At 33.6% G+C, this 21,483-nt stretch overlaps 1 protein-coding gene across 1 annotated transcript in view; it reads right to left on the bottom strand.

Annotated features, from left to right (window-relative positions):
- LOC149550086 (mediator of RNA polymerase II transcription subunit 33A-like) overlaps nt 1–21,483 on the bottom strand; it is a 226,544-nt gene that overhangs the window by 114,772 nt on the left and 90,289 nt on the right. The window contains exons 3-10 of the mRNA XM_089793231.1: nt 12,946–13,299; nt 11,943–12,256; nt 11,659–11,750; nt 11,102–11,471; nt 10,687–10,897; nt 10,407–10,521; nt 9,954–10,115; nt 9,092–9,806 (exon numbers count right to left, since the gene is read on the bottom strand). Coding sequence (XP_089649357.1) covers nt 9,092–9,806; nt 9,954–10,115; nt 10,407–10,521; nt 10,687–10,897; nt 11,102–11,471; nt 11,659–11,750; nt 11,943–12,256; nt 12,946–13,299 — 2,333 coding nt within the window. The remainder of the gene's footprint in view (nt 1–9,091; nt 9,807–9,953; nt 10,116–10,406; nt 10,522–10,686; nt 10,898–11,101; nt 11,472–11,658; nt 11,751–11,942; nt 12,257–12,945; nt 13,300–21,483) is intronic.

Raw genomic sequence — 21,483 nt, 5'->3', positions numbered from 1 at the left:
TTCATCTATAATGTCGTGGAGCAGATTTGAGCATTAATGAGATATCAATACCTTATAAACAATAATCAAATTCCTTTATGGAATCACCCAGATCCGCAAGGACTAGCATGGTCAAGATGAAGGGTGAGAATGAAAATACTCCTACATGATAAAGTGAACATAAATCAAAAACAAACAATCACATATAAATATTCGAGACAGCTCATGATAATACATTGTTTAGATCTTGTTGTCTAGTACAGTGGTGGAATCAAGTACCAGGATGCTCAGTAGTTGGTTAAGTTGCTCCATGACTATTTTCGAGTAGGGAGGGTCTTTCTCGTTAGAGATTGTGTGGGGATAAATTATGGCCCGAGGTTGGGAGGTTAAGCCCCTTACAGTGTTTTCCCCTCTCCACGAGATGTCAAGACATGCATCAGATAAAGATAAGTTAAGCATTCAAACATTTATTGATAACAAGTATTTTGACTTTTATAATATTTATACAAGTAGAAGATATGATGGATTAATTTATATCATTGAATTCGTTTATTTCCTTTGATGAAAGCAACCTTTCTCGTCAATATAATTGGTAACCATTTAAATCGGTTGACCTTCCAACTTAGTGTGGAATATATCTATAGGATTGTTATTTCAGTCTTTCATTTATAAGAATAATGATTATGAGCATATCTTCTAATCTTATGTTATTGCCACAGTTAGCAATAGGAAGAAAAGGAATGAAACAGAGGTATCTAACACACTAAATGATACAGTGGTATCTAATGCCCTCAATGATACAGTGGTATCCAATGCCCTAAATGATCCAAAGGTAATTGATTCTCTAATCAACGCAGTGGTATGTGATGCCCTAAATGATCCAATGATAATGGATGCCCTAATTGATATTGTGGTATTTGATGGTAATCATCATTTGATGTTGATATAGTGGTATTTGATGGTAATCGTCATTTGATTTTGATATAGTGGTATTGGATGGTAATCATCATTGGATCCTAAGTGGTATTTGTGGACTAACCTAGGTGTTTGCAAAAGCATCCTTAGATTGATTTTGGTTTCGAATTCCATGGTATGTAGATTTTAATTTCCGTAGTAAATTCATTAACGGTGTTTTCAATTGCTAGTTATGAAATTTCCGTTTAACTGATTGTAACGGTTCATCTCATTCACTTGAGAGTAACTGATATAACAGTCTTCCTATAAAAATGAAGTAATAGTTGTATTTCTTTATTATGTTAGTTGTTAGTTAAGACCCGAAAAAAGTGGTTGTTACAATCATGCTCTAATACCACTGTAATATCTCCACTATTCGGTTTTGTTTGGAACAAGTAATACCTACAAAATAATAGTTAGAATCACAACTATAACAAAACTAACTATATTATTTTACCCTCTAATTCTCCAAATCGGGCTTCCTAGCTCATAGCTACCTCGTCATCTTCATGGGAGTACACCCCTTAGGATTCTTCTTAGACGGGACATCCTCTATCCAAGGCCAATCACATATGCATATGTTGACATCATCAGGATATTCTGGCACATAGAGATTATCCATTGATTCTCAACCATAGTGATCAGATGGAGATCCTAACATCTCGCATACCCCAAGCTTGAAGTCTCATTAGGCTCCATGGTGTTAACCCCATGAGCTAAAACAATATTATCCACAAGTATGATTCATTAATATAGAAAAATTCGTAAGCATAATTAAACAAATAAGATCCATAAACATACATTTCTTAACTTCTTCTTTTCTTGGTCCATGTGGCTCTATCCTTGGTCGGCCCTTCAATGAATTATTCCTTCTAGATTATCTCAACTCTATATTTACTTTCTAAAATTCTTCTTTTCCTAATTATAAGGAAATGATAAAATATATTTTTTTGTTTCTTCTTTTCCAAGAGGCACAACCTTTCATAATACAAATCCTTTGAAAAGTCACAAAACTTCATAACTAAAATCCTTTGGAAAAGTCTCAATATTTTACAATCACAATATTTTTGAAGAGTGAGAACTATTCATAATTATGACCCATTCGAAGGTTCACATCCTTTCAATATCATTGATACAATTTCACAAAGTCACTTCCTTAAATTTTTCCATCTTACTTTCCTCTTCTATTTTTCCTTTTTGAACTCCTATCCTCTCTTCTTTTTCCCCCTCTCTAAAATAAACTCTCCTCCCTTTTATATCTTAATTTTAAGGAGTCATGTATATTTGCTAAGCATCTCTTGACTTTTTATTAGATTTAGTTAATTTATATTATTCTATGTTATATTATTTATTTACTTACTTATTTGTATTTATTATTATTTGTTATTAAATTATATTTAAAAAGTTAACATACTTTCTACAATATTCTCTCTTGTATTTAATTTTATTTCTTTATTTACTCATTCAAATTTTACTATTTTTTTCTTATTTAAAATATTATACTAGATATTATTTCATTGATAATATAGATTAAATATTTATTATTTCCTATTTTTATATTTTAGCATTAGTTTTAATATAACTTTATTATCATTATTTTTTTAATAACATTGTATTATGTAATTGTTATTATTAAAATTCTATATTAAAATGGGGATATGACATAGGCACTACCATTTGTATTATGATTTCTTCTATCTAAACTACAAGTATAGCAATATGTTAATGTTTTAGCATCAGAAGAGGCGAAACATGAATTATTTAATATACTGATAATTACTCCTGATTATATCAACTACATGATAAATATATATATATATATATATGCTTATGTTCTTGTAGTATTATGATATGGATTATCAGCATTCACTTAATACACTGTAATCAGATTTCATTGATTATCGGCAGCCTCTTATATACTGTGATCGGGCTCCTTAATGATATTGGGAAATATTCATATTATCGTGCCACATTATAATTTGGTTATCAGGCACATACTAATTACATAGGTTGTTTATTATTATGAAACATGCTTCCGAAGAGGCATGCCTCTATGTGGCCTTTGGGCCACGTAGAGACATGACTCTTCAAAGTCATGTGTTTTGCCCAAGAATATATGTGCACTCTGATCACAGGAAAAGGCAATCAATCTACGGCATTCCAGTACCTGCAGTTAGTAAAAGGACATTTGATTAATATTGCACTTTGCAGATATAATCACACCAGATATATATCACTTCATTCTTAATAGTATACAGTCAAAAGGAAGGCAAACTATGATCGCTGGGAAAGGAGGAAAATACTTTCAGCACTATTCAAGAAAGATATTCTCTGCAGACATTTATTTTGTAATTGTTTTTATCTATCAGAGATCCACAAATCTTAACATGGTATCAGAGCTATACTAATAAGAAAACTATTACAAAGTATCTATTCAATTTAAAATTTCAAAAGTTAAAAGAGAGTTTTTTAAATCATATTATTAAATGGTGAATCATGTAAGAATAGAAGATAGGCTAGATGGAGCATCAAATTTCTCATCCTGGAAAATTAGATTATTAATAGTATTAAGAGAAATGGAATTAGAGAAATATATTGAATCAAATTTACCCATGTCTGAAAATGAATCAAAAAAGGTAACTTGGAAAAGGCATAATAACAAAGCAATGAAGATCATTATAGATTCAGTAAAAGATCATATTCTTCCATCTATAGCTAATCTTCAGACCGCATTTGAAATGTTCTCCTCTATTCAAAACACATTTCAAATCAACCACTAGTAAATTATTAACTTTAAAACAAGATCTACTATATGTAAAGATGAAAAATGAAGAATCTATAACTTCATATTTCTTAAGAATTACTAAATTAAAGGATCAACTCGCAACTATGAATAATCAAGTTGATGACAAGGAACTAAGCATGATTGCTCTTAGAAGTCTTCCTCTTTCATGGGAAACCTTCATTCGAGGTTTAAGTTCACGACCTGAACTTCTGAAATTTGATCAGTTAAAGAATGAATGTACTCAAGAAGAATCTAGACTAGCTTCGAGAGGACTTATTACAAATCAAGAGGGAGACATCCAAGCACTGTATACTAAATCAAACAAGAAAAGAAAGTTTAAATATAACAAGAAGGAATTCAACAAAAATCACAAATATCACAAACAACATGACTAGTCCAAAATTAGATGTTTGAAATGTGACAAGATTGGTCACTCCTATTATGTATGTCCAAAAAAGCAGAAAATTCAAGCAGCATTAGCGGAAGTTAAGGATGAAAATATTGAGAAAGTAGAAAAAGAAAATTATGCATTCTATTTAGCTCTCTCAAGTGAATTAAACACTAACCTCAATACTTGGATCAGAGATAGTGGAGCTTCTCGTCACATCACTAGATTTAAGGATAAGTTTGAAACTTTCTCTAAACATGCATGAAAAGAAGTAACCATTGGAGATAACTCCTCTTATCCTATTAAAAGAATTGGTTCCTGTTTTATACAACTAAATTCTGGAATTACACTTCAACTCAAAAATGTTTTATATGTATCAGGAATCAAGAGAAACAGTGTCTCCATCTCCGAACTTGCTGATCAAGGATACAGAATTGCATTTCAAGAAGATAGAGTTCTATCTTGGCCCAAGAACTCAACTATGAAGAAAGCCATCTCCATTGGAGTCAGAGATGAGAGTCTTTATAAGCTTTGTAATAATCAAAACCCTAATCTAAACTTAACCATTAGTAATAGTCAGTCAAATTTCTCTGAAATCTGGCATAGGACACTAGGTCATCTTAATTATCAGGCTTTATCATCTATAGGGAAAATTGTAAAAGGCCTAACTAATCTGAAAGTTGATCATTTAAGTATTTGTATCATAAACCCAAATCCATTCTTGAACTTATTCACACAGATCTTTGTGGCCCTATGTCAGTCCCCTTTCTTAATGGGTGTCTTTTCTATATAATCTTTATTGATGATTAGTCTAGGAGAACCTGAATTTATTTTCTAAAGAAAAAGGATTCCTCTGAAGTCTTATCCAAATTCAAGAATTCAACACCTTAGTTGAAAACTAATCAGGTCAAAAGATCAAAACCCTAAGGTCAGACAATGAGGGTGAATACATATTTGATATCTTTAAAAACTTTTGCATTTCTGTTGGGATTAAGAGAGAGTTTTATGTACCTTATAATCCTCAACAGAATGGAATAGCTGAAAGGAAAAATAGATCTATAGTTGAATTGGCTAGAGCTATGTTACATGATCAAAATCTTCATTATTCATTTTGGGCTAAAGCGTCTAAGACAACTGTCTACATTCAAAATCGATGCCCTCACTCTATATTAGAGAATACCACCCCAGAGGAAGTATTTACAGGCGTTAAACCAAATATAAGTCACCTGAGAATATTTGGATGTCCAGTTTATATTCACATACCAAAAGAGAAAAGAATGAAATTAGAGCCTTCCCGAAAAAAGGGAATATTCATTGGATATAGTGAAACTACAAAAGGATACAGGATCTACATTCCTGGGCAAAGAACAATTGAAATTAGCAGAGATGTAATATTTGAAGAAGACACAACCTTTAGAATTTCTAATAATAGTGATGAATCCATTTCTGAAGAAGATCAACCTACAGAAATTGAGAGGGAGGATGATTTTGATCTCTCTTCCATGTCTAATCATAGAGAGTCTGAAAACATCATCAATAATAAAAAGAGACCTCTTTGGGCTTAGAAAATGTTAGAAGAAAATCAAGTTGAACTAAATGAAGTAATTCAGGAAAGCAAAAGGACCAGAAACCAATCATATTATGTTGCATTGCTATCTAAAACTCATAAAATCTGAACCTGCTAATGTTGAAGAAGCTCTCTCACATCAATCATGGAAGAAAGCAATGACTGAGGAATATAACTCTATATTAAAGAATGATGTATGGGATGTTGTACCAAGACTTAAGAACAAATCAGTTGTCTCTTCCAAATGGTTATTCAAGATCAAACATGCTTCAGATGGCAGTATTGAAAAATACAAAGCAAGATTTGAAGCCCGAGGGTTCTTTTGGAAAGAAGGCATTGACTATGAAGAAACATTTGCCCCTGTTACCAGGTACACTTCAGTTAGAACAATCCTAGCAATTGCAGAATCCAAAGGATGGAAGGTAAATCAGATGGATGTTAAAACAGCATTTCTCAATGGCAAGATTGAAGAAGAAGTGTATATTGAACAACCAGAAGAGTTCAATACTTATGATAGCAAAACTCATGTTTGTAAATTAAAAAAAGCACTTTATGGACTCAAACAGGCTCCCAGAGCCTAGCATGAAAGAATAGATAACCACCTATTGAAGTTAGGATATTCCAAAAATGAAGTTGTCCCAAATTTGTATTTCAAAACTGATGGCAATGATATGATTATCCTTGTATTATATGTTGATGATTTGCTAATAACAGGTGAGGAACATCTCATAAAGAAATGTAAGCAAGAACTCACAGCAGAATTTGAAATGAAAGACTTAGGGTTACTTCACTACTTTCTAGGATTAGAAGTCTGGCAACAAGACAACTGTATTATACTAAATTAGGGAAAGTATACAATTAATATTTTAACCAAATTTGGGATGATGGAATGCAAACCAATTGCTACTCCTATGGAAATAAATCTACACAAATTGAAAGATGATATGAACAAATCTGAACCTACAGATCTACTTACTACAGACAGATTATTGGATCCCTAATGTATTTGGTAAATACTCATCCTGACATATGCTATGTTACTCATGCCTTGAGTCAGTTTATGTGTACACCTAAAAAAATACATCTACATGTAGCTAAGTACATATTGAGATACCTAAAGGGCACTAATGGAATGAGAATCAAATATGACAAAGTCGGCATTGAACTTCTTGAATATTCAAATTCTAATTGGCCTGGAAGCTCCATTGAGCGGAAGAGTACTTCAGGATATTGTTTCAGTCTTGGATCTAGTATGATTTCTTGGCCTAGTTGGAAACAAACTTCACTAGCATTGAGTTCCACCGAAGCTGAATACATTGCATCTTCCTTGGGTGCTAGAGAAGCAGTATGGGTACGAAAGTTGTTATCAGATCTCTTCAAAAGACATTTGAAGCCCACTGTGATTTATTGTGATAATCAAAGTTGCATTAAACTTTCATCTAATCCAGTATTTCACAATCGCTCCAAAAATCCTTTTCATTATATCAAAGACATGGTGAATCGAGGAGTTATTCAATTAGAATATATATGTACAAATGAGCAAACGGTTGATATCCTTACCAAGCCTCTTGCTAAAGTGAAGTTGAAATACTTCAGAGAAAAGCTTGGTATGATTAACTGTAATGATAAAATTTGAAATAAAATGTTTATCTCATTTGAGTTTATGCTTCTATTGGTTTCTTAGCAAGCATTTGATATGTAATGAAAGGTGACGATCTTTCATAGACATATTCATTTGAAAGAAATTATTTACAAGGTGACAATCTTGTAAATAATAAACCTATGTGTGTATTATGAACCTCTCTAGACATTGCTTAAGTGCAAGTAGAGATTATATGGGCATCTCTAGACATTGCTTAAGTGCAAGTAGAGATTATATGGACATTGCTAGACATTGCTTAAGTGCAAGTAGAGATCATGAGAGTATTATGGCCATCTCTAGATATTGCTTAACTGCAAATAGAGATTATATGTGTATCATGGACATCTCTAGACATTGCTTAAGTGCAAGTAGAGATCATGAATGTGTCATGGACATCTCTAGACATTGCTTAAGTGCAAGTAGAGATCATGAAAATTTAATCACTATGGACATCTCTAGACATTGCTTAAGTGCAAGTAGAGATCATAGAATATACTTTGTATTATTCAAAAATTTTAATACATATTGTGTTGATTACATGATGATTCTGATTTATTGATGTTTTACTTCTTCCTTGCTAAAGAGGGAGTGTTAATGTTTTAGCGTCAGAAGAAACAAAACATGAATTATTTAATATACTAATAATTACTGCTGATTATATCAACTACATGAATGAATGTAAGCACATATATATATATATATATATATATATATATATATATATATATATATATGTGCTTATGTTCTTGTAGTATTAAGATATGGATTATCAGCAGTCACTTAATATACTGTGATCAGATTTCATTGATTATCGGCAGCCTCTTATATATTGTGATCGGGCTCCTTAATGATATCCGGAGATATTCATATTATCGTGCCACATTATAATTTGGTTATCGGGCACATACTAATTACGTAGGTTGTTTATTATTATGAAACATGCCTCCGAAGAGGCATGACATGACTCTTCGGAGTCATGTGTTTTGCCCAAGTATATATATGCACTCTGATTGCAGGGAAAGGCAATCAATCTACGGCATTCCAGTACCTGCGGTTAGTAAAAGGACATTTGATTAATATTGCACTTTGCAGATATAATCACATCAAATACATATCACTTCATTCATAATAGTATACAGTCAAAAGGAAGGCAATTTGTGATCACTGGCAAAGGAGGAGGAAATACTTTCAGCACTATTCAAGTAAGATATTCTCTGCAGACATTCATTTTGTAATTGTTTTTATCTATCAGAGATCCACAAATCTTAACACAGTAAACATCAATTTAGGGTTCTTTACTTTTTGAGCTGGGAAGACATTAGAAGAGTATGGACCATCATGTTTCTGTGCATAGTAGTTGTGAATGGACAGATTCCTCAGTCCAATCCAGATAAAACTCGTTTTTTAAGGTTTTTTTATCTCGAGACTGATTTTATCTTCATGAATAGAATCCCTAGCAAATTTAGCCCAGGGTTAGGAGAGGTATACATGTACTCTAAGTATGAGGTCTTATGGTATAAAATTCACCTCTATTGCCATTGAAAGAAACTTTAATTGTCTCTCACAGAAGGATGTCGAAACTAGTAACTATATACAAAGCTAAGCAACATATCCACTGAAAACTAAAACACTTTGTCACAATCTTACAAACATAATGGTGATGACAAAACAAAACTAAAAATAAGGCTCTTCAATGTTTCAAACAGCATTTAGAAAGTAGAAGAGTATATTTAAAGCAAAAATCACCATTTCTCACATGAGATATTTATGAACAACCTGTTGTAAGGTCTCGAGGAGAAATTTTTCCATGGGCACAAGCAGTCAGCACAGCATCTACAACGAAAGGCACAGCCCCGAGGACTTCCCATGCTGTCAATAGAGGCTTCCGAGATGTCTCCCCTCCTGCACTACCCGAAGAGCTGCTCAGACTGCTACTTCCAGATGCCGCAGTAGTGGATGGAGGTACTCCTTTACCTAGTTTCCAATACATCATATTCAGAAGCCTATCAGAAACTTGATGCACAGGATCCCCAGGAACAAGCCCCGACAGTGTTGATGCGATACAGGCTTGATGCTGACAGTACCAAACTTTCAATTTTGGAAACGAGTCAATAAACAATGGCTTTGAAAATGATGAAGTCACTCCAAGGGTCTGATCTTCTAGGGGATTTGGTACTTGTGACAAAGAAGAGTCAAAGTACAATGGCTTTTTAAGTTGATAATGTTCATTTTCTTTGGTCAGTCTAATATTATGCAAGAGCAAAAGATATTCAAGTGCAAGTTCGGTGCCCACTGGAGCTCCCTTTCCAGATAAGCCATGTGCATGAGCACACCCATAGAACTTCCACAAGCTAAGCAGCAAAAGAAAAGCATTTGAGAAGATTGTGTAAACTGAAACTTCTTCCCCTGTGCTTGAGATTTGTGGCGCAGTTGGCAAAATGGACCCAAATGTCTCACAAATTGGCATCAGTGCAGCTGCAACCTGTGGAACCTGCCAAGAGAGAATTTAAATACAAGATGATAATCATCTAAGAGAGAGTCGCAAGCAATGAAAATGCCACTTTCAAACAACACGGCAATCTGGAACAACAAAAATAATAATACAAAAGCAAGTGTATCTCAGGTCAAGTGAACTCACAGCTCCATATAATGAGAGAACGTGAACATTATCTTGAGTAGCTACTGCTCTAAGGACAGCATCAAGCAATGGTGCATATTCCAGTAAATAACTTCCAGATTCGTGATGATCTACAGGAATTGGAGGTGAAAGAAGATTCACTACCAGGCGAACTGCATGTTCCTGTAAAAAATAGCAAATATGTGAAACCAGAGGAGAATAAAATATAAAAAACTTGTGCCTCTTTCATTAATTATATTTTTATCTTTTTAGGAATGCATTTCCTTACAGGAAAACAAGGTTAAAATCTCTAATGTATATGCAAGTAGATTCCTCATGTTTCAGTGAGCCATTGGTGACCTAAATTATATCAGCATTTATCAAAATAAACCAAATCTGGCCTGCCAGATCAGTGACAAGCATTATAACATGACATAATTTTTCTATTCAACCCCGAAAAGATATATACATCACCTGGACATTCCATCCACGGATAAGAGATGCACCACATAAAATGCTGGCCATAGCAGACCTTTCATCTTCTGATCCATTCATTGCAATCTGATACACCTTCTCCAACTCTTCTAAGCTTCAAGCAGATTCATGTCAAGTTCAATGTCATTAAACTAACAACTAACTGTTTACTATTAACAGAAAGGAAAAACAGTCACATGAAGAAAACTGGCAACACTATAACAGAAGCTTCTTACAAAAATTGAAATTAATATACAGTTGTCAGGAAATAAAGCAGTACCTTGAAGCAGGAGTTTTAATTAGAGCATCTTTTAGTGAAACGGATAAGGGTGCTCCTTCCATAAAAGCAGACCATGGATATTCTTGAACTGGTATTGAATGCGATAATGGATTTGCCAGTCTTTCAATATAACCTGGCCATAAATATGCCGAGGAATCTAACAATTTCCTAGCAATGCAAGCTTCAACAATTAGGTGCCGCATATTTCCCACTGCAACCCAATGAAACACCATATTCAGCTTATATTTTTAAAATTTCATCAGTGGCATGTTTTTCATCAAGTCATCTATTCATATTCTTAGAATAAAAATCACTATATACAAATATAGTAACAATATATGACCCAACTAAAACATTGGGACAGAACAAAGGTAAGGAGTATTCAAGGAAATCTACTTAGTATTGATAATATTACCTACTGCACTCGAAATACCATTGCTGCTAAGGCCATCAAAGCTCCCAGTAGAAACAAAGCTTTCAGCTTTACGAGCAGCCTGATTGGCAGCCAAGACTACAGATTCAGGGGGATTTAATAGTTCATCAAACTGTCCCAAAATTTGAAGACTAGATACAAAGGCTGCATGCCTTGTACCTAACCCCATGACTCTCCTCTCTTTGTCATGTTCATATGCATTTACAACGTTTCCTAATGTATTATTCTTGGCAGCTTGAAGAATCTTATCTTCTTCCTTAATAATAGAAACAATAACCAATGGTGTAATACTTAGTAGGATGCATAATCGTGAATCCAGGTGGGGTGTAGGACCCTCCATGGGATCTCGTTCCTGCACATGGAGTTCAAATTTACAACTACAACTATTCTCCAATTAATATTTCATATCATAAAAAATTGTTCTTACATACTAATATATATATATTTGTTCTTACTAAAATATCATTATTCTTATTAAAAATGCCTACACTGATCTTTTTGAAAGCAATGGACTTCAAATGTAATGCATATATTTATACCCTTTGAGCAAGCCGAAGGGCTGCAGTCCAGAGACCTAAAAAAGTCTCTTGCCAACTTGCACCATGTACTGCTTGGAGAGATTTTGTCAGTTCTGAATATCATATCATCCAATTAAATGTAGATCAGTACATAGAGCAATCTTGAATAAGGATAGAATAAGAAAGGTAAAATAAATTTCTTAAGTCACTCTTCTTGCAGATTAACTTCAAATAAGATCGTATTCACGAGAGTCAAACGAAAAAAGCATGAACATAAGCATTACTGCTTAATCGGATTTGCCTACCTGCTAGGCTCTCAATAGTAGATTTAGCTGGAATTTGCCTTCCATCCATTGTATCTTCCATAAACACATCAAAAGGAAGCCAAGTGGAAGCACGACCCACGCCATACCTGTGCCCAAAAGCTGACGTCCGAGAACCCGAATCAATAAGTGCTCTAATTGCCTGGTGTTTGCTTGGTTGATAGTCTAGGCTTAAAGATCTTTGAATGGAGCCAACCAACTGTGTAAACAATCCACCATCTATCTTTAAACTCACCGATGATGAGTGAGCTTCCAATACTTGCAGATGTTGATGTAAACCACTCCATTGTTCAATCCTACAATGTTTGAAACACAATTGCTTTAAAGTCTTTAATATCTGCTGCAAGATTCTTGCTTGTAATTCTAAATAGATTGTACATAAATAAAAGTTGTTCATTGTGATATTGCTATCGGGATTTAACTGTGTAGTTTTTGAGTCAAACTCATTGACCCATGTTTCATGAGTAGTGATTCACAGGAATCCATCTCTCATGAGAATAAATGGAACACTAAGCACTCATTGGATCTAGGTGATGCTCACAGAGGTGAAGCAGCGGGACTTCCCGGGAGGTCACCCATCCCAGTATTACTCCAACTTGAACACGCTTAACTACGGAGTTTCCACCATGGTTAAACCCACTCTGCTTGCAACCCCATTTGCAAAACCTTCACCAAGTATTATGCATTATGAACCATTCATTAGAAAGCCCCTTAAGCTCATCAATTGATAAGTAGGAGGTATTTTCCACAGCAGGTCAAATTGTGATATTGCTATCAGGATTTAACTGTGTAGTTTTTGAGTCAAACTCATTGAACCGTGTTTCATGAGTAGCGATTCACACGAATCCGTCTCTCATGAGAATAAATGGAACACTTATGCAAAGCATTTCTAGGCGTCTACAGCTTGATCTGCATCCCTCCAAACTTAAGAAGAATAAAAACTACAATTTGAGTGATTTGACAAGATGGGATTGAAGAAATATACATGTTTTGACATGCAAGACGGAAATAGGTAGATGTTTTTTTGTGTTCCATTAGTTTTATAACCATCTCGATAGCCGTTACAATATTTGATCTCCTTAAATGCTCGCGATGTTGATGTCTTTTCTCATTAACATCCCCATCCACCCCTGTTGCCATGTGATGCTGTCCCACATTCCCACCTAGCCAGTATTGTTTCTCTAACCATCTACCTTGCAGACCTGAATCTTCTGCTACTGCATTAACCAAAGTGGAAACCACTGTAAAAGTAAATAGCACTGCAGCTTTCCCAAGTTCATTCACAGGTACACCATAAGTTTTGGAAAGTTGAAGAGCATCATCCACAGCCTTGACAATCCTGAAAACATTTTGGAAACCATAAAGGAAGTTAAATTAAGTCCTCTCCTAAAAATTACAAATCTATGCTTCTATATCATGTTTGCACAAAGCAGAAAAATTATTTAAAATGGAAGCAAAATTAGACTAAATATTCGTTTAGATTAAAGTGGCACCACAAAAGCTGTCAAGAGAATCAAGTTTGCTGTAAAAGAATTGCAAAAAATGGATAAAATTGCATGTACCACATTATTATCAAGAAAAATATTGGATTTGTACAGTAACTGTAAGGAAAAAATGCAAAGAATAAGAGACAGTATAAAAGTAGACTACCATAAACATACACGGTTAAATTGCACCAAAGGCATAAAGACATTCAAGCTGGAAATAAAGAAAGAAAAAATTGCATTTTGACTAAAGTTGCCTTCGAGAAGTATTTGAAATTTACGTTTACAACAGTTAACAGTCTGCTCAATAGTTTAAGTGAAATAACATTGATAACTCTATGCTTGCAACAGTTATTGACATGACACCATAAACCCTGAAAATACATAATCACCAGAATCTATTTTGACTAAAATTATCTTCTATGAGTATTTATAAACATTCTTAAACAGGATTCCATTGCAAGTATCTAGAAATTAGGTCTGATTAGATATTAGATATTCACTTTTTTTATCTTTCAGTTTCAGCAGCATTGACATCTTTATTTGTTCAAAAGTAACAAAAATGTTAAAACTCTAACTTCGATACTCGGACTGGTCTCACTGTGCAGATCGCACATTCCTCTTCTCTCATAGAATACCATTTTAAAGGCTATTAATACATTACCCTTGGTTAAGCATGAATCGGCGATCCTTGCTAATGACCATTTGTCATCCATTAACATTAACCAATTACTTATGTTTGTTTAACATTAAACATCTCCTTCTAGGCACCGATTTTGAGAAGGTATTGTGGGCCGACCTAGATAGGATCATGTCCCTTTAAGGGACATGCCCTTTGGTTATGGTATGAGGTGGGTGTAGTTGTAGTTAAAGGACACACAATTGAACACCAAGTCTGCTCCTATAAACAACTCTGCCAAAAATCAATACTTGCTATGATAAATATATTTTAGAAGGACAATCAATATTGTCATCCAATTTCAAGACCAGAGATAAAGGAAGATCAGAACAGCGAGCATATTAAAGGTATCACCACAGATTTGATCATTAGAATTTGCAGAAACTTTACATGGTATCAGAGCTCTAGTAGTCGAACCTAGGCTCTATAAATTAAATAATCAGACTTGATATATATCTAGAATCATTCTCATATCTCATATCTACAATGGCATACACAATCAGACCCGAGGATAGGTTTGATGAGAAAGAACACTTTGATGCTTTGAAATTCAGAATCATGATGATTCTTGAAGAAAATTATGTAAAACAATTTGTTGATTCAGCATCCAGACAACCTATTGTTGAACCTCATAAAACTATCTGGAGTAAAGAAAATAGGAAAGCCATACAAATCATATTCAATGGAGTGAAAAATGATATAGTAGCCATGCTAATGAAACATCAAACAACATTTGATATGATGGATGCATTACTAAATGCATATGAGATTAACAATGCTATTAGAGTTCTCGCGCTAAAAAGGCAACTAAATCATATACAAATAAAGAAGGGAGAATCGATGAATTCTTACTTCCTAAGGGTTGCCAGTCTAAGAGATGAACTTGAAAGTATTGGAACCATCATTAATAACACAAAACTAACGCTGATGGCTATAGATGGATTACCAGATTCATGGGAAACATTCACACAAGGAGTAAGTGCCAAAGATAATCTTCCTAACTTCATTAGACTTAAGGGAGATTGTTTTTAGGAAGAATCCAATAAAACTTAACAAAAGGGGAAAATTGAAAACTGAAGATGAAGAACTTCATGTTCTTAATATAAATTCCTATAGGGGCAAGAAGAAGCACTTCAAGAAGAAAAAGGGTAATCAAAAGAATGACAAACCTAAGAAAGATCTATCAAAAATAAAATGCTTCAGATGCGAAAATTTTGGACACTACAGATATAATTGCCCTGAGAATTCTAAATAGCAAGTGAACTGTACAAACATTACTAGGGAAGAAGATAACTATGATCCTAAGAGTTGTGTATTGTATTCGGCACTATCAAATGAAGTCTCAAGTAAGGCATCGGGGATTGATAGTGCATCATCTCGACATAATACAGGATACAAAGAAGCACTAGACTCTATATCAAAAAAGGTTAATGGCAAAGTCACCATCGGTGATAATTTAGCACATTCTACTACGTTTACCTCTCAAGCCAAATTTCCCATTCCCAGCTGAAACAATCTTTCTATCTACACAACCAATATTGACTTGTTCCTCCTCACTCCAATGATGTCTGAAACCTGCAATCAATTCTTTACTAGCGAGTGAAACAAATAGTCAAACAGGAGTTCCGACCAAGGATAGGAGGAGCCACGTCCAGACAAAACTTCAAGCTCAATCACAGGTCACCAATATATGTACAATCGTACTTCATAAAATTCCTTCTTTTTCCTGATTTGAATGTCTAACTGCAGTCGGCTACACGTTGCTAGGGCTGAAAGAAATACAACATATGCATTTGTAATTCTTAGTTTCTTCTTTTTATAAGTAGAGTGTCTGATTGTTGTCGGCTACATAATGCTAGAATTGAGAATAATGCAATATATGTTTTCATATTCATAACTTCTTCCTTTTCTTATTTGAATGTTCGACTATAGCCGGCTATGCATTATTACACTGAGATTAATTTATAATACCTTGTTGTTGGTCCCTTGCATTACATAGACTTCATCAAAGATCTCCATCGAATATCCTTGTGATTTAACATCATTTATGAATTCAATGGTAGCTATAGAAACTTGAATGATTGTATGAACCGATATCACTGACCATGTTGTTATAATTTCCAAACAAGATCAGAATACTCATAGATTCTCTATCACCTAAGATTCACAGGCAAAGATGCCATGAAATAGTGAAGAGGTGTTAACAATAAAATGCTCATAATCTTACAAAGACCAAGGAATTCACCGACAAAGAAGCCAAAAAATGGTGAAGAGGTGTAAATAAAAGAAAGAATGTTTATAATTTTTCAGGCACCTGGGAGTCACCGGCTGATAGCCATGAAATGGTGAAGAGGTGGAATGATTCTACAAGAATGCAGAAGAGAAATCAAATATGATTAAATTATCATAATTAAACAATAAAACTGAAAGCTATAAAAATATCCTTTTCAAATCACAAATTGTTATAAGCTAGAACATATATGTTATTCATGCATTTGTTGGAAATCAATAGACAAAGCCGAATGCTCTGAGATCCGAACACCTAGGATTCACCAGCTGTATAGCCATGGAAAAGGGTGAAGAGGTGAGATGGAGTTTGCAATGACTTAGAAAATAAAAGTCAGATATGATACATTAAATCTAGAATAATATTATTTAATAGCTCATGCATGAATCCTGTTAATTGTATCCTCCTGCTATCAAATCCAATGGTGTGTTTAAATACAAGGATGCTCAGTAGATGATAGATGTTCCCTGTCTATTCTAGGTAGGGAGGGCTTTTCTCGTTAGAGATTGTGTGGGGAATAAGTTGAGGTCCAAGGTTGGGTGGTTAAGCCCTGAAAATGTTTCACCTCTCCCCAAATTGTCGAACGTACAACAGACAAAGATAAGTTATACATCCAATTGTTTATCAAAAACAGGCATTTTTTTACTTCTATGATATATATGCAAAATGAAGGTAAGATTAATTGAGTTATATCATCGTTACAGCTATTTAACATTTAGTTGCGAGAGAGAGATTTATCTGATGGATTGCTATATCAATCTTTCATTTATATGATTATCAAATGTGAGCATATCTTCTAATCTTGAGTTATTGCCACAGTTAAGAAATCGGAAGGAAAGAAATGATCCAATGAGAATTGATACCCTAATTGATACAATGGTATCTGCAGCCCTAATTGAATTTCATGGTATCCAAAGCCCTAATTGATATAGTGCTAACTGAAGCCCTAAATGATCCAATAGTAATCGATGCCCTAATTGATTTGGTGGTTTGTGATGCCCTAATTTTATATAGTGGTATTTAATACTAATCATCATCTAATTTTGATATAGCGGTATTGAATGGTAGTCGTTATATGATTTTGTTATAATGGTATTTGTGGACTAATCTGGGTGATTGCAAAAGCCTTCTTACAATAATTTATCGGTTCAAATTTCACAATATGTGGATTTTAATTTCTATGGTAAACTCATTGATGGTGTTTTAAGTTCTTAGTTAAGAAATTTTGTCTAACTGATTTTAAAGGTAAATCTCATTCACATGAACATGACTGATATAACTCTCTTCCTATGAAATTGAAGTAATAACTGTATTTCTATGAGTATGTTAGTTGTTAATTAAGACCCAGGAAAACTAGTTGTTACATATGGTATCAAAGCGCTAGGTTCAACGCTGAAGCCTTGGATCCAACACTATTTTTGAGAAACTGAAAATGTAAATGTTGAAAAAGATTTATTTTGCATAACTCGATTTTGCAATCAAAATTGGAAAATCACATCGAGAAATCATTCAGAATAGCTAGGACGAGTTGAGATGATACAAAATAGACAAATGTATAAACTATAATATCATAAAGATGAAACAGAATTAAGAAATGACATGATTGGCAAGTCGAGTGGTGGTGATTGGGTCGTTGAACCCATTGAGAAATCCTTGGCCAAGGTAATTTATAGGCATATGTGCCATTCTATGATCACTTGATGTCCGTGGATGTCAGTTATATAGGTATAAGTGATTGGGCACTCAAACCACCTGGTAGCTCGGTGCCTGGACTGAAGAACATACCAAGGAAGCCATTCTAATATGTTAGAATGTGTAGGGATAAGTATGGTCCGAGGCCAAAGCTTGCGCAATCCAAAACAGTTTCTGTAATCATGATAAAATGTTATCAAAATCCATGATTCTTTTCAGTTGAATGTTCTTAGCATTTACTTTATACAATTATATTCCTGTTCTTATGAAATGGTAGAAATAAATTGTTACCTATTTTGAACTTGAACTGAAGGGAAACAAAATTGTGAACCATGATCCTTTCTAATGTTGATTAAACAACAAGATCATTTTGTGCTCCAGTATGGCGTAAACACACTTGCATAATTGAAACTATCAATGCTTGTTTACAGATGTAAACTTTTGTTTGACTTGAGTTTTTTCTTGAAACATTACTTTGACAAGATGAGCATGAAAGCCTAGGTCATACAAATGGAAAAGATAAACTTCCAGATAATACAAATGAATGATGAGCCACTCGATAAGAATTTCATGAATTGTTTCAGATGCTTATGATGTTTGAGTAGACGTATGATGATCTTACATAGTATATCATGTTTCTACCCTTTGACACACTGCTATACATGTGTAATATGCATGATGTTGATTTTACATAGTAAGTTGTTGTATAATGTTTTGGAGATGAAGTGTATATTCTATCATGATATGATTATTCTAACGAAATGTTATGAGATGGGCATGAAGACCGAAGTCACATAAATTGAAAAACATGGATTCACTAACCTTTTTCAGGTGATCTGTAAATTTGCAAGGATGATCTACCCATTAATAAGTGCCATATGCCAAATGGTATGTATAAGTGATTTAACTTATGATCAAGTTATGATTTAGAACTTCCTAGTTGAAGAATTCAAATTTTGAATACTTATCTTACTTTCAGCCATTGAACCCTGAAAATTCTCTTAAATGAAGATATCAATATGGAATCGAACTAATGATATGGTGAGTGTATACATGAGTATGACAGGAATATGAAATAGAATCAACTCAATTGATGCTAAGATGACCACAAGTACAGTAAAGTGAACTCTAGTGAGTAGGTGTTTAATTTTATGTTACCATGCAAGTATCTTTCTAGAAACTTCAAAGTAAAAAAGGATCTTGAGTTTTGATTATGATTTTGATTTTGAAAAAGATATCACGATGCTATCTTGTATTTGGAATACTCCTTTAGTGTCTAATTAGTAGAGATCATTGAGGACGATGAAACACAAAGAGGAATGGTACGTTACAATCCAATTTTAAAATACTCCTTTATAATGTTTGTTACAAGTTCATCGAGGACGATGAACCACAAGGGGAATGGTATGTTACATCCCAATTTTTGACCTAATTTAAAGTATAGCAATTGAGGTTCACATGAAGTCAATTGGCAGTTTAATTTGTTATAATCTTGCAGAATGGTAAGATAGTCATTATAATTTCAAGTGAAGATAACATGCTAGTTGATCATTAATCACGAATTCATGGAATTGATAAGATTGTTAAACATTGTGATTATTTATAATAAAATAATTTATTATGATAAATATAATTTAACTATGGAGAATTTCCTTGTAGGAAACATGTCGAAGGGGTGGAAGCATTGTCAGAAAGGAATTAGGCAGGAGCATCACCATCACTGGGCAAATGGGTTGAGTACCTAGCAACTTGAAAACAGGATACATCTGTGGGACTTGCATGAGCTATTTAAATAATTAATTTAATTAAAATAATTGAATAATAAAGCGTACCTCAAAAGATGTTAAATACTCTTTCATCATATTATTATAGTAGATATATCTATATACGTGCATATAGATATAAAAATGAAATGGCACCATTATATTATAATAATTTAATTAAGTGTTGTCACCTCATTAATATATTTACATGTGCTTATATAAATAAGAATATTTAAGATATAATAATGTTTGAATTTTCGAATTATAATCTTCCAACTTTATTTTTCCATTTTAATATTCTTTTCTTTTAACCAATTAACACTTGGCATGATAAATTGACAATTATCAAATTATAATCTTTCCAACCTTTTTTAATTTCCTTTCTTTTGCAATCGATTTAATACTTGGTATTCGAATTAAAACATTTGGAATTTGAATCGGCTATAATCTTTTTAGACCGATAGGAGTCAAGAAGTCATAGCTCGTTCCTTTATATGGGAGCCACAAATCGACCAAGGCAGCATCACTCCTTGCCATTCTATGCTATGTTTCCCTCTCAAGCCGAGTATAACCATTCTCAGCTGAAACAATCCTTCCGTCTACACAACCAATATTGCCTTGTTCTTCCTCACTCCGCCGGCGTCTGAAACCTACAATCAAATCTTTACTAGCGGGTGAAACAAACAGTCAAACAGGAGTTCCGGCCAAGGATGGGAAGAGCCACATCCAAACAAAACTTCAAGCTCAATCACAAGTCACGAATATATATACAATCGTACTTCATAAAATTCTTTTTTTTTTTTATTTGAATGTTCGACTGCAATCAACTACACATTGCTAGGGCTGAAAGAAATACAACATATGCTTTCATAATTCTTAGTTTCCTCTATTTCTAAGTAGAGTGTCTAATTGTTGTCGGCTACATAATGCTAGAATTGAGAATAATGCAATATATGTTTTTCATATTCATAACTTCTTCATTTTCTGATTTGAATGTCTAACTGTAGCCGGCTATGCATTATTAGATTGAGATTAATTTATAATACCTTGTTGTTGGTCCCTTGCATTACATAGAAAATCGAAGATCTTCATCGAATATCCTTGTGATATAACATCATTTATGAATTCAATGGTAGTTGTAGAAACTTGAATGATTGTATGAATCGATATCAATGACCATGTTGTTATAATTTCTGAACAAGATCAGAATACTCATAGATTCTCTATCACCTAGGATTCATAGGCAAAGATGCCATGAAATAGTTAAGAGGTTTTAACAATAAAATGCTCATAATCTTACAAACACAAAGGAATTCACTGGCAAAGAAGCCAAGAAATGGTGAAGAGGTGTAAATAAGAAAGAATGTTCATAATCTTTCAAGCACCTAGGAGTCACCGGCTAATAGCCATGAAATGGTGAAGAGGTGGAATGATTTTGCAAGAACGCAAAAGAGAAATCAGATATGATTAAATTATATTAATCAAACAATAAATTCTGAAATCTATAAGAATATCCTTTTCAAATCACAAATTGTTATAAGCTAAAACATATATGTTATTCATGAATTTGTTGGGAATCAACATACAAAGCCGAATGCTCTGAGATCCGAACAGTTAG

This window comes from Cupressus sempervirens, chromosome 7, assembly GCF_028749045.1.
Source record: "Cupressus sempervirens isolate cs-2001-9-10 chromosome 7, ASM2874904v1, whole genome shotgun sequence".
NCBI classification, from domain to species: Eukaryota; Viridiplantae; Streptophyta; class Pinopsida; order Cupressales; family Cupressaceae; genus Cupressus; species Cupressus sempervirens.
Note: the sequence above shows the minus strand (reverse complement) of the source record. Positions and strands in the feature narration are given on the sequence as shown.